The sequence below is a fragment of the Spermophilus citellus genome (assembly GCF_964194105.1).
Source record: "Spermophilus citellus genome assembly, chromosome: 2".
In the NCBI taxonomy this organism is placed as follows: domain Eukaryota; kingdom Metazoa; phylum Chordata; class Mammalia; order Rodentia; family Sciuridae; genus Spermophilus; species Spermophilus citellus.
This window is the reverse complement of record NC_138183.1, coordinates 246,321,010-246,338,013: the sequence shown is the minus strand read 5'-3', so window position 1 is coordinate 246,338,013 and position 17,004 is coordinate 246,321,010. Positions and strand designations below refer to the sequence as shown.

The window sequence follows — 17,004 nt, the reverse complement described above, 5'->3', positions numbered from 1 at the left end:
ACATGACTGTAATCTCAGTGACTGGGGAGGATTGCAAGTTCAAGGCCGGCTTCAAAACTCAACAAAACCCATCTCAAAATAAAAAATAAAAAGAGCTAGAGATGTGGCTCAGTGGTTAAGCACCCTTGGGGTCAATCCCTGGTACCCAAAACCAAAAAGTAAAAATAGAAATAAAATAACTATAACTTGTATTAAAGGTTCTAGTGGAAGAAGCAGACAAAATGTACGGACAGATGAAGAATTCCAACAGGGAGCCAGAAACTTTAAAAGTCAAATAGAAATGCTAAAAATAGATACGCAGACTGACTCAATAGGCTTATCCTGAGATTTGACAGAAGGAAATAATCAGGAGGATAGGTCAAAAGATATCACCCAGTGCAAACTACCCAAGCAAACATTCAAAGAGTAAAAAACACAAATGAGAATCCAAAAACTGTGAGATATTAAATTGCCTAATCTAAATGCAAGTGAAATCCCAAAAGAAAAGGGAATGGATGACACAAAAGGGATAACAGTGAATTCTCCTCCAACAAGAAGGAAAAATACCAAAACACAGATCCAACAGAACCCGGCGTAGGATAAATACCAAAACAAACGACACCCAGACACACTGCTATAGTCTGGATCTATTCTTCAAAGGACAGCGTCCACTATGTGTTAAAGGCTTTGTCCCACCTGGTACTATTGAGAGGTGGCGCAAACTTTTAAGAGGCGGGGCCCACTGGAGGTCTTCCGGTCACTGGGGCAAGCTCTTGAAGAAGACAGTGGAAAGCCAGCCTCCCTGACTGCCCCAGCTCTTGCCCAGTTTCCTGACTATGGTGAGCCCTTTGCTTTGCTGCCTGCTTCCTGCCATCATATCCTGCCTTGCCACAGGCCCAAAACCAATGGGCCAACTAACCATGGACTGAAACCTCCCAAACTGTGAGCCAAATAAGCCTTTCCAAAGTGAGGTGTGGTGGAACGTGTGCACAGTCCCAGCTCCTCAGGAGGCTGAAGCAGAAGGATTGCTTGAGTCTAGGAGTTCAGAGCCAGCCTGGGAAGCCCTCTCTTGGTGCTGGGGGGTGGGAAGCCTGCACACATTATAGGCAAGTGCTCTACCACTGAGCTAAAACCTCAAGCCAAGACTTCATTTCTTTTTTTTTTTTTTTAATATTTTTTTTTTGAGAGAGAGAGAATTTTTAATATTTATTGTTTAGTTTTTGGTGGATACAACATCTTTGTTTGTATGTGGTGCTGAGGATCGAACCCGGGCCACACGCATGCCAGGGGAGCGTGCTACCGCTTGAGCCACATCCCCAGCCCAAGACTTCATTTCTTAAATGTAAATAAGTTAAATTAAATAAAGCTTTTCTTTGTAAGTTGATCATCTCTGAGATAGTGACAGAAAACTAACACACACATCATATTCCAACAGCTACAAACTAATGATAAGATACTGAAAACATTCAGAAAGAAGATATATTATAGAGAAAGAAACAAAAATACAATAGACCTCTTATCTGCAACTAGGCAAACCAGAAAGCATCACATTTCAACACTATAGGAATCTGAAGCTGGTGATGACTGAAAGGAAGTGAAGCAAAGACAAACCCAAGTGCAGCTAAACTCAGGTCAAGACAACTTGATTGTGCACACGAACGGCCTAGAAATAGAAGTGTGCCCGCATAAAGTGCCAGGGGAAAAAACCCACAAACTTACAACTCTACATCCAATGCCAAGAGAATTCCAAACAGCCAACTTGTACAAGAAATATCAAAGGCAGTTCTTCAGGCAGAAAGATTATGGTACCAGACAGAAACACAGATTTATATAAAGAAATTAATATTAATATCTCCAGAAATAGTTAAAATATAAAATATATTTTGTATTTCTTTTCCTTAGTTAGACTGTCCTAAGTAAAACAATAGAAACGTGCTGTCGCTTACAGTATGGGTAAAAATATAGATGAGCACCAGAGATGAGAGCAGGACCTGGTGTGTGCTGGGAAGCCTTGACGTCACACACGAAGTCACATTTCCTTTTCTTTACAGTACTGGGGATGGAACCCAGGGTGAGCATATTCTAGGCCAGTGGTCTACCTCTAAGCTACATCCCTAGCCCTTTTATTTTTTGAGATAGGGTCTTACTAAGTTGCCCAGGCTATTGTCAGACTTGCCACCCTCCTGCCTCAGTGTCCTGACTCACTGGGATTACAGGCACATGCTACTTGCACCAGGCCTTTTTTGAGACAGGGTGTTGCTGTGCTGCTCAGATGGCCTCAAACTCACAATCCTCCTGCCTCAGCTTCCCAAGTAGCTGGGATTCATATTTCTTTTTTTCCCATTTATTTTTTATTTTTAAATTTTTTAGTTGTAGATGGGCACAATACTTTTATTTATTTTTATGTGGTACTGAGGACTGAATGCAGTGCCTCACACACACACAAGGCAAGCGCTCTGCCACAACCACCGCCCCGGTATTTCTTTTTCTTTATGCAGTGGGGACAGGGTATTGGGGATTGAGCTCAAGTGTGCTTTGTCACTGAGTTATATACCAGTTCGTTTTATTTTTTATTGAGACAGGGTTTGTCTGAGTTGCTGAGGCTGGACTCAAACTTGCGATCCCCCTGCCCGAACCTCCCAAGCTGCTAGAATTACAGGGGTCCACCATGATGCCCAGCTTAGTCCTTTTGATTTTTATTTTGAGACAGGGTCTTGTCAACTTGCTGAGGCCAGACTAGAACTTGTGATCCTGTTTCAGCCTCCCAAGGAGGTTGGATTACAGGCATGCACCACCATGCCTGGCAGGATTCATATAATATTTTTTGAGGTCAGACTGTGACTAATTAAAAATGTATACTATAGACCCAAAGGCAATTACTAAAAATAATGACAGAAATATAAATAAACCAAAGAGTGGAGTAAATAATGAAAGAATTTAAAAACTACACAGAAACAGGAGAGAGGTACAAAGAACAGAAGAAACAGGAAACAACTAAAAAGACAGTAGATCTAAACTCAAACACATTGATAATTCAATAAATATAAATGATCTAAACACAGCAGTGAAAAGATAGAGACTATCGGATTGAATACAATATTTGCTGTCTACAAAAACTCAATTTAAATACAAAAAAATGATAGTGTGTGGTATTATGATTTATGAATTTTGGTTTTCAATCTTGGTTCCTGGCCTATAATTCCCTTCCCAAGGCAGGCCACAGAAACTCACATTTCCCCCTTTCTATCTTGGAGCTGCCCATAAGCAGATTCTCTGACTCACCCTTGCCCACTAGTAGGTCATAAGACCCTCCTCATTCTGGGGATTGGGAGTAAGGGTCCTGCCACATACCTTAGAAGGAACAATGTTACACAGAAAGGCCAAGAAGAATCTGGACAGGCCTTGCTGAATTTCCCCACCTAGTCTACTAGCAATCATGGCTATGCAATGAATCTCCTTAAAACCCCAAAAGGACAGGACTCGAAGAACACACAGAGGGCCTTGGAGGGTGGCTTGCCTGGACAAGGCATGGAAGTTCCGTGCCCCCTTCTCCCATGCCTCACCCTCTGCATCCATCTGTATCCTTTGACATTTCCTTTGCAATAAACCAGGAAATGTAACTGTTTCCATGAATTCTGTGAGTCACTTGCATAAATTAACTGAACCCAAGTGGGGTGTTGTAGGAACTCTTGATTTATAGCTGATCAGTTACAGGTACAAGTAAAATAACCTGGGGCTTGCAACTAGCATCGGAAAAGGGGCAGGACATGGTCCTGGAGGCTGAACTCTCAAACCTGTGGGATCTAACACTAACTCCAGGTAGATATTGTCAGAATTAAATTCAAATCTGTGTTGACTGTGTGAGAGGACAGGGAAAATAAGACCTTTGTTTTTCTAACACAAAGATGACATTGTCTGACACTGATTTCAGTCTCACCTACAAAACCAAAAGCTAATAAACAGATATTGTTTAAAGTTTGTGGTAATTGTTATGTATCAACAGAAAACTAATATAGACAGAAAGCGACACACCACACAATGTTAGTGGACATTATCATCAGACATTTCAGAACCAGGAACACTATCAGCAATAAAAACAGACAAAATAAATAATAAATGATAAAGGAAGTGATTTATCAAGAAGATACAATAATCTTGCATATGTTTTCACATAACATCACAGCTTCAAAATACACGAAGCAAAAAATGAGAGAAGTAAAAGGAGCAAAAGACAAATTTAAAGTTATAGCTAGAAACTTCGATATCACTCTCTAAATAAGTGAGAGAAAGTACTCAGAAAACACCTGAAGAACAATATCAACCAACCTGATCTGGCTGATGCTTACAGAACACATTACCCCCAAGTAGAAAACACATTATGTTCAAGTGTACATGGGATATTTATCAAGATACCCACATTTCAGGTTATGAAATGGATTTAAAACTAAGTCTGGAAAGTACTTGAAATTTAAACAACATCCTTATAAGTAATATAAGTACTTATAAGTATGTTGTTTAAATAATATAATTTAAGTAATATAATTTCTCTTGTGACTTTCTCTTTGACCCAGGTCAAAGAGAAAATCAAAGAGAAATTGAAGGAAAATGAAAGCATAACACATCAAAGTATGTAATATGCCACCAAAGCAGTGTTTACAGGACAATCTGTGGTGTCAAATGCTTATGAGAAAGAATGAGCTTTCTCCAATGAGCTCAGCTATTACATTAAGAAACTAGAGGGGCTCGGGTTGTGGCTCAGTGGCAGAGCACTTGCCTCACATCACATCACTAAAGAAATGATCATCACAATAGGTGCACAGAAAGCACTTCACAAAATTCAACATCCACTCATGATAAAATACTCAATATACTAGAAACAGAAGGAAATTTTTTCAATCTGATAAAAGACATTTACAACTAATCTACAGCTAACACACTCAAAGGTGATAGACTGGGTCTGGATATTAAAGTCGGAACAGTCAAAGACACTTGCTCTCACCACTGTTATTCAACATGATACCTGAGGTTCTAGACAGTGCAATAATAAAGCAAGAAAAACATATAAAAGGCATATAGATTGGAAAGGGAAAAAAAAAACTACCTCTATTCACACATGGCACTGACCATCTCCATAGAAAACCCCAAAGTATGTACAAAGAAACTTCCATACTAAGTTTGGTAAGGCCATAGATATGAATCGATATTAAAAAAAAAAATCAATTGTTTCTCTACATTCTAGCAATAAACAATTGAAATTGAAAAAAAAAAAAAAAAGTACACTTTATAATTGAATGTGGTGGCACACCCCTATAATCCCAGTAACTCAGGAGGCTGAGGCAGGAGTTTTGAACTTTGCAAATTCAAAGTCAGCCTCACCTGCCTCAAAAAATTAAAAAGGTCTGGGAATGTAGCTCAGTGGTAAAGTGCCCCTGGGTTAAATTCCCAGTACCAAAAAGCACAATTTCTAATAAAACCCAAAATACATGAAATATCTAGATATAAATCAACAAAATATGGTGAGAACCATGAAACACTGAATGCTATAGGCCCCTACTGATCTCTGCCTCCTAGACTCCCCTAGAGTGTGGGCTACCTAATGACTTGATTCTAACCAACAGAATAAGGCAAAGGTATTGGAATGTCGCTTCTGTGTTTAGTTTCAGAACATGGTAGCTTCCATCTTGTTGGAGGACTCATTTCTCTCTAAGCTCTCATGCTCTGATGCCTATGGAGAGGTTTTTGTGACAAGAAATGGAGGGTGACTTCCTAGCAAAAAACAGAGACCCTCAATGGAAAAGTCCGTGAGGAACTGAAGCCTGCCAACACCAGAATACCAAGATGAGAATGAAAGCAGACCCCTCCCTAGTAAGGCCTCCAGATGAGACTGGACCATGGGCTGACACCTTGACTACAACCTTGTAAAGCCTGGATTCCAGGCCCAGAGAAATTGTTAAGATAAATGTCAATTGCTTTAAACCATTAAGTTTGGATGATTGTATAAAACTGGTACACTGATGAAAGAAATTCAAAAAGACCTAAATAAATGCAGTAATATCTTTGCAAATCAAAAACTATTAACTTCACACAACCGCAATCAAAATCCAAGTAGATTTTTTTTTTTTTTTTTTGGTGGTACTAGGGATTGAGCCTAGGGATTTTATTTCTTAAAGCAAAAATAAGATTTGGTTTGATGGTACACACCAATAATCCCAGCTACTCAGAAGGCAGAGGAAGGAGTAATTCAAGTTCAAGGTCAGTTTGAGTAACTTAGCAAGACCCTGTCTTAAAATAAGAAACTAGGATGATTGACTTGCATACTTGAGGCCCTGGCTTCCATCCCCAGCACAGGAAAAAAAAAAAAGAAAAAGAAATTTTAAAAAAATCAAACAGCTTTAATATTTTTAGAAGAGAAAATCTTTTGTGACGTTAGACTGGCAGAGTTCTTCTAATAATATCAAAAGCAAAAACCAAGCTGGGTGTTGTGATGCATGCCTGTAATTCCATCTACTCCGGTAGCTATGGCAGGAGGATCCTAAGTTTGCAGCCATCTTGGGAACTCAGTGAGACCTTATCTCAAAATGAAATAAAAAGCTGGGCGCTGTCATGCACGCCTGTAATCCCAGTGGCTCAGGAGGATGAGGCAGGAGGATTGCAAGTTCAAAGCCAGCCTCAGCAATGGAAAGGCACTAAACAACTCATGAGACCCAGTCTCTAAATAAAATTTAAAAAAAAGGGCATGAATTTGACTCAGTGGTAGAATGCCTCTGAGTTCTGAGTTCAATCCCCAGGACTCCCCCAAATTAAATAAATTAATCATTAAAATGAAAAGATCTGGAAATGTAGCTTAGTGTAAAAGCCCCCAGGTTCAATCCATAGCGTGTGCACGTGCACACACGCACACGTGTGCACACACGCACACACACAAGCCACAATACATTAAAATTGTACTATACCAAATTAAAAACTGCTCCATTACATTGTTAAGAAAATGAAAAGACGGGGCTGGGGATGTGGCTCAAGCGGTAACGCGCTCGCCTGGCATGCGTGCGGCCCGGGTTCGATCCTCAGCACCACATACCAACAAAGATGTTGTGTCTGCCGAGAACTAAAAATAAATATTAAAAATTCTCTCTCTCTCTCTCCCCTCTCTCTTAAAAAAAAAAAAAGAAAAGAAAATGAAAAGACAAATATTTGCAAGACACATATCTGATAAAAGATTTGAAATCAAAGTAACTCAAGAATCCTCAACTCAATAAGAAAACAAACCACACAATTTAATAAAAATGGTGATGGTGGTGGGATATCCGAAGAGAAGCATCAACAAAGATGTATACAATGGTAAATAAACGCTTGAAAAGATCCTCAATATTCTTAGTTATTAGAAACATGGCAATTAAAACATCACTGTAGTTCTTTCCACTATATATTTCTGGGAATGGTGAATAACCAAAATGCTGGTAACATGGAGAATTGATGAAAATGAAGAGCATCAATCCCTTCCTTCACATCCAGTCCCTGGTAATCATTGATTCTGTTTTCTGTTCCTGATGTTTTGCTTTTTCCAGAACATCATATAAACACAATCACACAACAGGTACTCCTTGAATCTGGCCTCTTTCACTTAACACAGAAGGCGAGAAACTATGGTTTACAGCCTAATTTTGTAATGGCCTGTGTGCTAAGAATAATTATTAAATGGCTGGAGAGAAAAAAAAAAATCAAAAGAAGATTACTTCATGACACGAAAATTATATGAAATCTAAAATGCAGTTGAGGAATTACAATAGAGACTACATGGCCTAAAATATTTATATCTGGTCTATTACAAAAGACGTTACAAATTTAAACATACACTTACTTTATGACCCAGTAAGCCTTCTCCTGGGTATTTACTCAAGAACAACTAAAACTTATGTTCACAAAATCTGTATGCAATTGTTTATGGCAGCTTTATTGGTAATGCCTACAACTGGAAAGAACTCCAACGTCTCTCAACTGATCAATGGATAAATAAACTGTGGAATACCCACACACCAGAATATCACAACAATACAAAAGAATGAATTAATGATATAAATAACAACATGGATTATGTATTATTTTGTATTATGTATTATATTAAGTCAACACACCTGTACTGTAAAGGGCCAGAGTAAATAATTCAGGCTTTGTGGGCTTTCCAATAGTCAATCACATAAGCTTCTATACTCATTCTTCATACTTAGAACTTACAGGATGGCTTCAATTTCCTGATATTAATAGTCACACATTGCTTAATGACAGGCATATGTTCTGAGAACTGTGTCAGTAGGTGATTTTACTACTGTGGGAAATCATGAAGAGTACTTATACAAACCTAGATGGCAAAGTGTATACTTAACCTAGATTATGGGGCTGGGGATGTGGCTCAGTTGATAGAGTGCTTGGCTTGCATGCACAGGGCCCTGGGTTCAATCCCCAGCACCGCAAAAAAACAAAAAACAAAAAAACCTAGATTATAATCTTATGAACTACTCATACAGAAAAGTTATACAGTACATGACTGTACTAAGACACAGAAACAAGATACCCAGGGTGTAGCACAAATGGAGATGTCACCTAATATCCATTCTCCTATTTTCATTGATAACAAAAGCCCCAGTGTAGTTAGGTGCTTCTTCCTCTTAGCTAGATGTAGCTGTGTAACTGAGCAATAGTTAATGGAAATAATGGACAGGACAGATATAGCTTCAACAGCTTTCTAGGATCATGCTGAGGATGAAGGAGCAGCAATTCAGGCGGAACATGGAACTCATGACTTTTTAATAATGCACCAGTAATATCATAGAACACAGAGTGGACATAAACACAGCCTTTAAGCAACCTGAATTCTGGCTCATAGGCAGGCCTGAAACTTATGGTCTGTCTATGTAGAGCTTAAGATAGTTGTCCACAGTAACAAGAAACTGAGTGTTACAGGAACCTTGGGAGGTCCAGACAGCATCAACCAGAGATAGGAGACACTCATGACACAGTGGCCTGCAGTTCAAAAATAACTTCTTGATTTTATATGCACCTGATTGTTCTCATTTCCTTAAAACTCCCCTTTAGAAATGCAAATGCTAGCCCTGAGCATCAAGATTTACTTTAAATGACTATCTATCTTCCCACTTCTCTATCAGTCAGCTTTTCAAATAGTTGCCTTTTTTGCCTTAATATCTCATCTCTTAACTTAACTTGTCGTATGATAAGCAGCCGGACTTGGGACTAGTTAACAGTTTTTCTCCATTCCCAGCCCAGTGGCTCTTCAACCTTCCCTTTGATCCGTGAGCTTCACATACTGCTTCCACTAAGTTCCCTTTATTTTTTTGGTACTGGGGATTAAAACCAGGGGCACTTTACCATTGAGCCACATCCCCAGCCCTTTTTATATTTTATTTAGAGACAGGGGCTCACTGAGTTGCTTAGGGCCTTGCTAAGCTACTGAGACTGGCTTTGAACTCTCAATCCTCCTGCCTTTGTCTTCTGAGCCTCTGGGATTATAGGCGTGTGCCGCAGTGCCCAGCTCTAAATTCCCCTTTTGCTTAAGTTATAGTAAGTTTCTCTCTCTTGCAACCAAAGAACCTTAAAAAATTCTGCACATTTTGGAAACATTTGCAGTGTTTGAACTGAGTGCCTATAACATGAATGAAAAAAGAAAAACTACCTAGGATATAATTTCAGACTCAAATCAGCTAAGTCATCTTATTTTCACATTAGTCTGCTTATCACGATCAGTACCTGTGGCCCAGTAGTAAATATCCCAGTCATTACTAGGCTCATTAATCAGGCGATCATAGAGGTTCAGCTGCTTCTCCGTCATGTGATGCAGATATTCTTTAGCAAAGAGGCTAAAAACAAGAAAGAGAGAGGTTGCAAAGACTACCTCCAGTCAAAGAGAATTGACACCCAGGGTGCTGTGCCCCTACCTAAGGAGAATGCAGTTTTCCAACATCCCCCTCTTTCTGCTCTCATACAGCAGGCGGGCTCTTTTGGTTTCTATGGATTCATCAGTTCTCTCCTGCCAAGGAGGCAAAGGGATTTCAATCAAGTCCTTTTGAGAATCTGTTGGGCTGTCACCTCTGTAGAAGCGTCTGAATGATGTCACACTGAGCAAAGGAGACAACAGGCTGAGCCTTGGCAGCATCTGAAACAAACCAACCACAAACATCTTTAAAATAACCAAGACTACCATCACTGTCATTTAGCCAACATTTACAGTTGCACTGGGTGCTGCAGTAGGTGCTCAATTATATTTTTATTTAGTTGTGGGGAAGTTGTGCCGATATTGTCCCTACTTTACAGTCTAGGAATCCAGGAATCTGAGGAATCCAGGAATTCAAGGCTCAGAGAGGATAAACAGTCTTCCAAATAGAACTGCAAAACACATCTTAGCCAATCTTTCCAGAAATTGTCACAGCAGAAATATTTTCTCTTTCCTTCACATTCCTTTAAAAGTCTTACAGTACAGTTTGTATTCTAATCATTCAACTGTGTTGAAAGCTGAGGATACACAGATGGTATGGTCCCTAATCTCCCAAAGGATACAATCTAGAGAAAGGCTTTTTAGGGAGCTGCGTGGGAGACTGGTTTCTGTCTTGCCTAACCCAGAGCACTGGCAGCCCTGGCATACCAGAGAAGTCCAGGGACCAATGAAAATAAGAGAGCTGAGCAACTTGCAGTAGTTCCAAGCATCACACTCAGATATCAGAGGGAACAAGAAATAATGAATGCCTGAAAAAAAAAAAAAACTGTGAAGTACTTGAATTGGAAATTTATACCCATTAAGTCTAGAAAAGACACATCCACAGAAAAGGACTGAAGCCCCTAGAATCTCTAACCAGGCTGACTGATAAAGGTCTTTCCTTGAACTAAGCCAATCCACATAGACCAGAAGAGGGGGATGCTTTTTAAATGCACAGATGCCGATGCAAATTTGTAAAGTAGAAGAATAAACAGGGGAACATGGCTCAATCCCAAGGACCAAAATAAGTCTCCAGAAACTGACCCTAGAGAGTCAGAGGTATATAAACCACCAAATGAAATTCAAAATGACTGTCACAAAGATGTTTGGAGGATGTTGCTTGATCAAAATGAGAATTTCAGTTAACAGAAAATATTTTAAAATGAAGCAAACAAAAACTTTGAAGCTAAATACAATAACTGAATTGATAAAATTCACTAGAAGTGTTCAAGGGCACACTTGATCAAGTAGAAGAACCAACAAATTAAGACAGGCCATTTGAAATTACTATATCAGGGGCTGGGGATGTGGCTCAAGCGGTAGCGCGCTCGCCTGGCATGCGTGCGGCCCGGGTTCGATCCTCAGCACCACATACCAACAAAGATGTTGTGTCCGCCGAGAACTAAAAAAAAATAAATATTAAAAATTCTCTCTCTCTCTCTCCTCTCTCACTCTCTCTTTAAAAAAAATGAAATTACTATATCAGAGGAACAGAATTTTAAAAAGAAAGAGTAAAGAAAATGTAGGGGACGTAGAGGACACCATCAAGCAGACCAATGTTCACATTATGAGAGCCTAAAAAGAGGCAGAAATCTTATTTAAATAAATAATGGCTGAAAACTTCCAAATTTGGGGGGAAATGGGTATCTAGATTCAAGAAGTCCAAGAGACCCTAACTAGCACATACCCAGAAAAGTTCACACCAAGACATATTATAACCAAACTGTGTACAGTCAGAAAAGACATGAGGAAATGTACATGAACAAAGAAAGACCACAGGACACAACAAGAAGTGCCATCTAAAAGCCAGACAGGCCTCTAGAGAAATCAAACCAACCAACATCTTGATCTTGGACCTTAGGTCTCTGAAACCTAGAGAAAATAAATTTGTTGTTTAAGCCACTTTCTGATAGAGGTGTTTTATTATGGTAGCCCAAGCAAACGAATATAAAATATAGAAAATTCAGTTTCTGAAGCCCCATCCTAAACATTTTGGATCAGAATCTCTAGTACCTGGAAAATGCATTTTTAACAAGCCCTTTAAGGACTCTGGTATACACTGAGGCAGGGATTCCTACTTTCTGCTTGATGATGTTTTTTAAGTCCCCTACATTTTCTTTTCTCTTTCTTCTTAAAATTCTGTTCCTCTGATGCAGTAATTTCAAATGGCTTGTCTTAGTTTGTACGTTCTTCTGTTCCATCAAGTGCGTCCTTGAACACCTCTAGTGAATTTTTTCAATTCAGTTATTGTATTTAGCTTCAAAGTTTTTATTTGCTTCATTCTTAAATACTTTCTGTTAACTGAAATTCTCATTTTGTTTGAGCATCATCTTCCTGAGCTTGTCGAAGTTGTGTTACTTATAGCAATGACTGGGATATTTACTACTGGGCCATAGGTGCTGGTCATGATAAGCAGACTAATGTTACTTACAGTAACACAACTGGCTGAGCAATTTCTATAAAAATTAAAGAGGATGGAGAGGATTATCATCATCAGTGTGGGGAAATTGTTCTAATTTGGATCTCTCATTCTGGCCAAATTTCATGCTTTAAAAAAAATTTTTTTTTTGAGACACCCTTACTAAGTTGCTAAGGCTGACCTTGAACTTGCAATCCTCCTGCCTCAGCCTCCTGAATTAGCTGTTATTACAGGCAGGCAGCACTGTACCTAGTTCATCCACTTTTTTTTCCCTGTTAGTATCAAGGCAGCATTTCAGAAATGGAGCAATATTAGGCATGGCATAGATCCATAAGTCCTAGGCAATTGTGCAGTATTGAGTATAAATTACTACTGAAAATTTATACTACAATATATTTGTGTTGTTGGGCTGGGGTTGTGGCTCAGTGGTCGAGCGATCATCTCACACGTGCAAGGCCCTGGGTTCGATCCTCGATACCACATAGATAAATAAAATAAAGATATTGTGTTCAACTACAACTAAAAAGCAAATATTTAAAAATACATATATATATTTGTGTTATCTTTGTAGCCATCAATAGCTTTAAATTAAAAAAAAAAGTACCCTTCTCAAGTTCACGTTTATATCCTTTGTTAATTAAAAATAATTGTTAATTAAAAATAATTGCTGGGTGAAGTTGCGCACAACTATAACGCCAACAGCTTGGGAGGCTGAGATAGGAGGATTGTGAGTTCAAAGCCAGCCTCAGCATTGCGAGGTGCTAAGTAACTTAGTGAGACCCTGTCTCTAAATAAAATATAAAATAGAGCTGGAGATGTGGCTCAGTGGTTGAGTATCCCTGATTTCAATCCCCAGTATTAAAAAAAAAAAAATTGTTTTTCCAAAAAGAAATTGTCAAAAATCAAAGAAGAAAGAATCTTGCATGCAACAAGAAAGAATCCCCCATAAGACTATCAGGAGTTCTTAACAGAAATATTGCATGCTAGAAGTGGGGTGATAATTTTAAAATGCTGAAAGAAAAACAAAATACTGACCAAACAAACTACATCTGGTAAACTGTCCTTCAAAAGTATAGGTGAAACCATGAGCAGTGGCACATGCCTGTCATCATATAGCTCAGGAGGTTGAGGCAGAAAGACTGAGAGTTCAAAGCCAGCCTCAGCAACTTAGCGAGACCCTATCTCTAAATAAAATACAAAAAAGGGCTGGGGATGTGTCTCAGTGCCCCTGGGTTCAATCCCCAATTGAAAAAAAAAATGTATAGGTGAAGTAAAGATATTCCAAGATGAATGAAAACTAGGAGAGTTCATCACCACTATTCCTGATTTATAATCTGACTTATAAGAAATGCTGAACATGGCCTGGGGATATAGCTTAGTTGGTAGAGTGCTTGCCTCACATGCACAAGACCCTGGGTTCAATCCCCATAATCACACACACACACACACACAAAAAAAAAAAAAAAAAAAAAAAAGACATGCTGAACAGAGAAATACTTAACATCCTGTCAAGTAGAAATAACAATATGCTGGATAGTAAAACAATAACATATGAAAGTATAAAACTCACTGGTAAAGTTAATACATAGAATGATAAAAAAATACTGGCTGTCTGGGCACACTAGCATATGTCTGTAATTTCAGCTCAGGAGGCAGAGGAAGGATGACGGCAAGTTCAAGTCCAGCTTGGGCAACTTAGGGAGACCGTTTCTCAAAATAAAAAAGGGCTGGGGAATGTAGGTTAGTGGTAAAGTGCCCATGGGTTCAATCCCCAGTACTCTCTTCCCCCTGCCCCCAAAAGTTAACACTATAAATGGTATGGAAATCACTTTTATTGGGGGAGGTGGTCCTGCTAGGTTGCCCAGGCTAGTCTTGAACTCCTGGGTTCTAGGATCTTCCTTTTTCAGCCTCCCAAAAAACTGGAACTACAAGAGGATCCCTTTGTAAATCACTTTTCATTCTGATGTAGAAGTTAAATATAAAATGTATAAAAAACACTGAGTCTATAAAAATATTAATGGATATATAACATAAAAAGTATATGTTGTGGACTGGGGCTGTGGTTCAGTGGTAGAGCACTCACTTGGCACTGGGTTCGATCCTCAGCACCACATAAAAAATAAAATAAAGGTATTGTATCCACCTACAACTAAAAAAATACATATTTTTTTAAAAATATACTTGTGACATCATAACACAAAAGGGGGAAGTAAAAGAGCAGAGTTTTTGTATGAAAGTGAAATTAAATTATCCGGTTAAAATAGATTGTTAGAAGATGTTTCATGTAACCCCACTGGTAACCACAAAGAAAACACCTATAGAGGACACACAAAAGAAAATGAGAAATCAAATCAAGAGTAGAAAAAAAAAAATCAATGGATGACAGCAAGAAGTGGAAAACAGGGACAAAAGAGCTACAAGATGGAAAACAAAAAATGACAACTCCTTTCTTATAGTAATACCTACAGTAATTAAATGTAGATGGATTAAGTTTCTTAATCAAAAGATATGAAGTGATCCAACAGATGAAAACAAAACAAAACACACATACAAACAAACGACACCCAACTTCCAGCCAGGCACAGTGGCACCTGTAATCCCAGTGGCTCAGGAGGCTGAGGCAGGAGGACCGCAAGTTCAAAGCCAGCCTCAGCAAAAGCGAGGTGCTAAGCAACTCAGTGAGACCCTGTCTCTACATAAAATACAAAATAGAGCTGAGAATGTGGCTCAGTGGTCAAGTGCCCCTGAGTTCAATCCCGAGTACCAAAACAAACAAACAAACCCAAACTCCAACAATAACCTGTCTATAAGAGACTCACTTTAGCTTTAAGGACACATACGGATAAATACAGTGAAAGGATGGAAAATGATACCTCATACAAATGGCATGCAAGAGAGCACTGATACCAGGAAAAGAAAACACTTGGTCAAAAATTGTCATAAGGGGCTGGGATTGTGGCTTAGCAGTAGAGCACTCCCCTAGCACAGGCAGGACCCAGGTTCGATCCTCAGCACCACATAAAAATGAAGGCATTGTGTTGTGCCCATCTACACCTAAAAAAAATGGATATTTAAAAAAAAACTGTCATAAGACAAAGCTGTTAAACAATAACTCACCAGGATGATATAATAATTATGAACATATAAGCACCTAACATTACAGCATCCAAATATATGAAGCAAACACTGGTAGAACTGAAGGGGAAAAAATAGCAACAAAGGATAATACCCCACTTTTAAAAATGGACAAACCATCCAAGCATGAGATCAAAAAGAAAATAGAGGAATTGAATAACACTGTAGAACAAATGTCACTAACAGACATATGTGAACATTGCATCCAACAACACAATACACATTCTTCTCAGTGCACAGGGAAATGAATATTCCCCAGGATAAATCACAAGTTATATCACAAAACAAATCTTAACATTCTTAAATTTAAGAAGACAAATCATACCAAGTATCTTTTCCAACTGCACAGGAATAAAACTGCAAATCAGTAGCAGAAGGAAATCTGGGAAATTAACAAGTATGTGGAAACTAAACTGCCTCCACTATTGGGGACTGAGTCCAGGGGGCGCTCTACCGCGGAACTACATCTTCAGCCCTTGTTTTTATTTTTTATTCTCTAGAGGTAAGGTCTTGCTAAATGCCCAAGCTGGCCTCGAACTTTCGATCCTCCTGCCTCAGCTTCCGGAGAAGCTTGGATTACGGGCTTGCTCCACCTCGCCTGGCTACAGTATACTCTTGAACAACCAAAAGGTCAAAGCAGAAATAGGCAAATTTAAAAGTATAAAAACCCAATATACAAAATATTATGAGATGCAATAAAAACAGCACTATGAGTAAGTTTTATAGTGGTGAATGCCTACATTAAAAAAAATAAAGAGCTCAAGGTACTATGTGAAATCACGATAGGCGCTTAAAAACTGGTAGGTAAGGCTGGGGATGTGGCTCAAGCGGTAGCGCGCTCGTCTGGCATGCGTGCGGCCCGGGTTCGATCCTCAGACCACATACCAACAAAGATGTTGTGTCCGCCGAGAACTAAAAAAAAAAAATAAAATAAATATTAAAAATTCTCTCTCTCTCTCTCTCCCTCTCCTCTCTCACTCTCTCTTTAAAAAAAAAAAAACTGGTAGGTAAAAGGGCGCACTCACAGACAGCTGGTCTACCTCTGCCTGGGGCTAGGTGAGACCTGAACTGGGTCAGTCTCGCACGATAACTGACCATTCAACCAGTCATCACCAAGTATTACCAGTCGAGCACATCGTGGGTTCCCCAAAGGATGGAAGCGACCTGAATATCCTAAGCTGTAGGATAGACCACGCTTTGGAAGTGCCCCTGACCTCGGCGATCGGGCAATTGAACGCTCCCTACAACCTCCACGATCACAGAAGACGACGAAATTCAGTCCCAGCTGCCACCCGCCCGGGACCTTAGAACCTCCGTTCTCTCACCCGCGCCACAGTCGGGAGCACAGTGAACACCGCCATTTTTCCCTACCCGCACCGGAAGCCTGCAATGCGGCACTTCCGGAAACTCCGAGCAGTCAGAACAGCCGACTTCGGCCGCCTGGGAGGACCTAAGCCGGAAGGTGCGTCCCTGCGTATGGCGGAAGTAG

The 17,004-nt window shown here is 39.4% G+C and overlaps 1 protein-coding gene across 3 annotated transcripts in view; it reads right to left on the bottom strand.

Annotated features, from left to right (window-relative positions):
* SDHAF2 (succinate dehydrogenase complex assembly factor 2) overlaps nucleotides 1–16,987 on the bottom strand; it is a 34,272-nt gene extending 17,285 nt beyond the window's left edge. Inside the window, exons 1-3 of one of the 3 annotated variants that reach the window (XM_081311781.1) lie at nucleotides 16,841–16,987; nucleotides 9,927–10,144; nucleotides 9,739–9,848 (exon numbers count right to left, since the gene is read on the bottom strand). In XM_081311781.1, the coding sequence (XP_081167907.1) occupies nucleotides 9,739–9,848; nucleotides 9,927–10,144; nucleotides 16,841–16,876 (364 nt within the window). In that variant the 5' untranslated portion in view covers nucleotides 16,877–16,987. Of the gene's footprint in view, nucleotides 1–9,738; nucleotides 9,849–9,926; nucleotides 10,145–16,729 lie in introns of all 3 variants that reach the window. The other 2 variants (XM_081311779.1, XM_081311780.1) reach the window with 2 other exon arrangements.
* Nucleotides 16,988–17,004: the final 17 nt, after the last annotated feature.